Below are 2,181 nucleotides of genomic sequence, written 5' to 3' on the forward strand. Positions count from 1 at the left end.
GCTCGGTTGAACTTGCTTAGACTAGTGACCATCTAGTGACTTACAGATGGTTTGCCATGAGCTCTTGATCGATATGAACTGCTGTGTCAGCCGTTCTAGTGTTCTAGTAAGCCATTGGTAGTGTCTGCACCAATAACGAGTCATCTCAGATACTTGGAAACATATAGTGTATGGCTTCTCATTCCACTATGCCTTTCAGGTCGGATAATTCTGTGAAAATAACTTATTTCCTTTAAATATCAATTTACTAACAATAGTTTACAATTTAATTCGCTATCTTTTGATTGAGAAAGGCATTCATTTCGCATTTCCTGTCAATCCAGCTTATCTGTGACCGATTCCGCCAAGGGACATGTGGGGTATCTACGCAAACACCCATCAGGATATCGTAGGTGATGAAGCGGATCTTGGCGATGGGTGCCGCCACGTTGACATGCGAGAATACCAGCAGATGCTCATTGCTTAAAGGGCTAACATTGCACGCCTTCCTCTGGGGCTCAGCCTGCTTGAGACCCTTAAAGTCCCAGATGCTCAGCTGCCGATACTTATCCCCGGCCCCAATCACCAGCAGGTTATTGTCAAGGGAAAAGTCGATCGAGCGTATGGGTCCCAAGTGTTCGCCCAGGGAGCGGATCACCCACTGAGATCTAACGTCCCAGACCAGGGTTATGTGGCTGGCGTCACCCGAGACTAGGTAGAAAGTGCAGTTTGAGAGAGCCAAGACGGTGACAGCCGACTTGTGGCCGCGGAAGACTCGCCACTCGAAACACTGACCAGCATAGTCCCAAATGCGAATGGCGCCGTTGAGGCAACCAACAATACAGTAATACGCGTATGCAGCAGGATGGAGCAGGCAGGCCGTAAGGGGTTCGTTTTTGGCCGCAGAGAACTGGCGGTAAGGACTGATGCTGTCCATTTTGCTGATTGTCACAATGCCACTGTACGAAGCGGTGGCAAAAAGGCCATTTGCTGTGAACACCACGCTGCGGATGGGCCACGAGTGGCCCATATAGTTGAACAGGATGCATCGGGAGCTGAGACACCACAGCCGCACGGTGAAGTCCACCGCACAGCTGACGAAATATTTACATTTTTGACAAAATGCGCCGTCATAGAGTGGCCCTTCCAGCCCCCGCAGCGTGAACTGATCATCCGAGTTGGAGGGATCCATCGCCACGTGGTCCACCTCCGACCCATTCGACCGGGAAACAATCAAATTTAGCTCGAACATGTAGATCACGGAGTCGCTCGTGCCCAGGGCCATCATGCAAAGCCTATCCGAGAAAATCGCTGTGACGACCTGCTCGTTGAGTGCCGCGACTGTGCACAGGAAAATGTTGGCCTTCGGGCTCTCCTTCTGGGCTCCCTCCATTGGTCCCGATGTGGGCCTTGGATTTTGCTTTAAGACGAACTTAATTTTGCGTTTATTTTCTATCTAAACTTGCTACTTACATTGATCTCTGGATGGTTCATTGTTCTGCTATTTTTTTAATATAAAACAGAGGTTTAGTGAATATGCAACGTTCTATAACACGAATGAATTTAAAAGCATGGCTATCTTCCAAAGCAATTGTTTGAAAGGTAAATGACAGACCCATAAGTTTTTTTGAACATATTATAGTTCGCCTCAGGATATGGGCTTTCACTTGAGAAATTGATAGATGAAAAATCCTAAATCATTAATTATTTTTGAAAATTTTGTGCCATATTTCCCTACATTTGCACGCAGCCAGACTCCTTCCACGCGTTGCATATGATGATTTATCAGGATGTGGGGCTCCTCCCTGGAAATGTTGTACACATCTGGCTATATGATTTACATATCAAGCCGACCGACCGACCGCCCGAGCGACCGTCAACTCAATTGTTGTTTCTCCTGGAGTTTCTGGACCGTCCATCACGTGACGTTCCCTGTTCGCTGTTTGTTTTAAGCAAAAGTTTCCATGGGCCACAGACGATGGTGAGGGATGGGATCCAGAGCGGAGATGGAACCCCAGCAACTTGAAGCGGAAATTAATAAAAACAAAAAATGTTGCCGGCACCGGGGCACCAGGGCACCAGGGGAGGGAAAAGAAAAACAGGAAAACATACAAAATCATAAAAAACAAACTGGAAAATTAATATGCAATATTCTGATGCATGTACGTGTGGCATATGTTGCATGTAGTATGTATATGTAAA

The 2,181-nt window shown here is 46.9% G+C and overlaps 1 protein-coding gene across 1 annotated transcript; it reads right to left on the reverse strand.

Annotated features, from left to right (window-relative positions):
• Positions 1 to 249: 249 nt before the first annotated feature.
• On the reverse strand, positions 250 to 1,497 carry LOC6595735 (transcription initiation factor TFIID subunit 5). The gene is made up of 2 exons (XM_026988671.1): positions 1,453 to 1,497; positions 250 to 1,399 (listed from the first exon to the last, which is right to left on the reverse strand). The coding sequence occupies exons 1-2, from the start codon at positions 1,471 to 1,473 to the stop codon at positions 266 to 268; spliced, it is 1,155 nt and encodes a 384-aa protein (XP_026844472.1). The 5' UTR covers positions 1,474 to 1,497; the 3' UTR covers positions 250 to 265.
• Positions 1,498 to 2,181: the final 684 nt, after the last annotated feature.

This window comes from Drosophila persimilis, unplaced genomic scaffold, assembly GCF_003286085.1.
Source record: "Drosophila persimilis strain 14011-0111.01,24,50 unplaced genomic scaffold, DperRS2 tig00000191-arrow-pilon, whole genome shotgun sequence".
Lineage (NCBI taxonomy): Eukaryota > Metazoa > Arthropoda > Insecta > Diptera > Drosophilidae > Drosophila > Drosophila persimilis.

Bases quoted from the DNA above. Each gene is read 5' to 3' on its own strand.
- LOC6595735 (XM_026988671.1), bottom strand. From the start codon at position 1,473: ATGAACCATCCAGAGATCAAT. The intron at 1,400-1,452 runs GTAAGTAGCAAG...TTCGTCTTAAAG, and splicing joins TGAACCATCCAGAGATCAAT to CAAAATCCAAGGCCCACATC.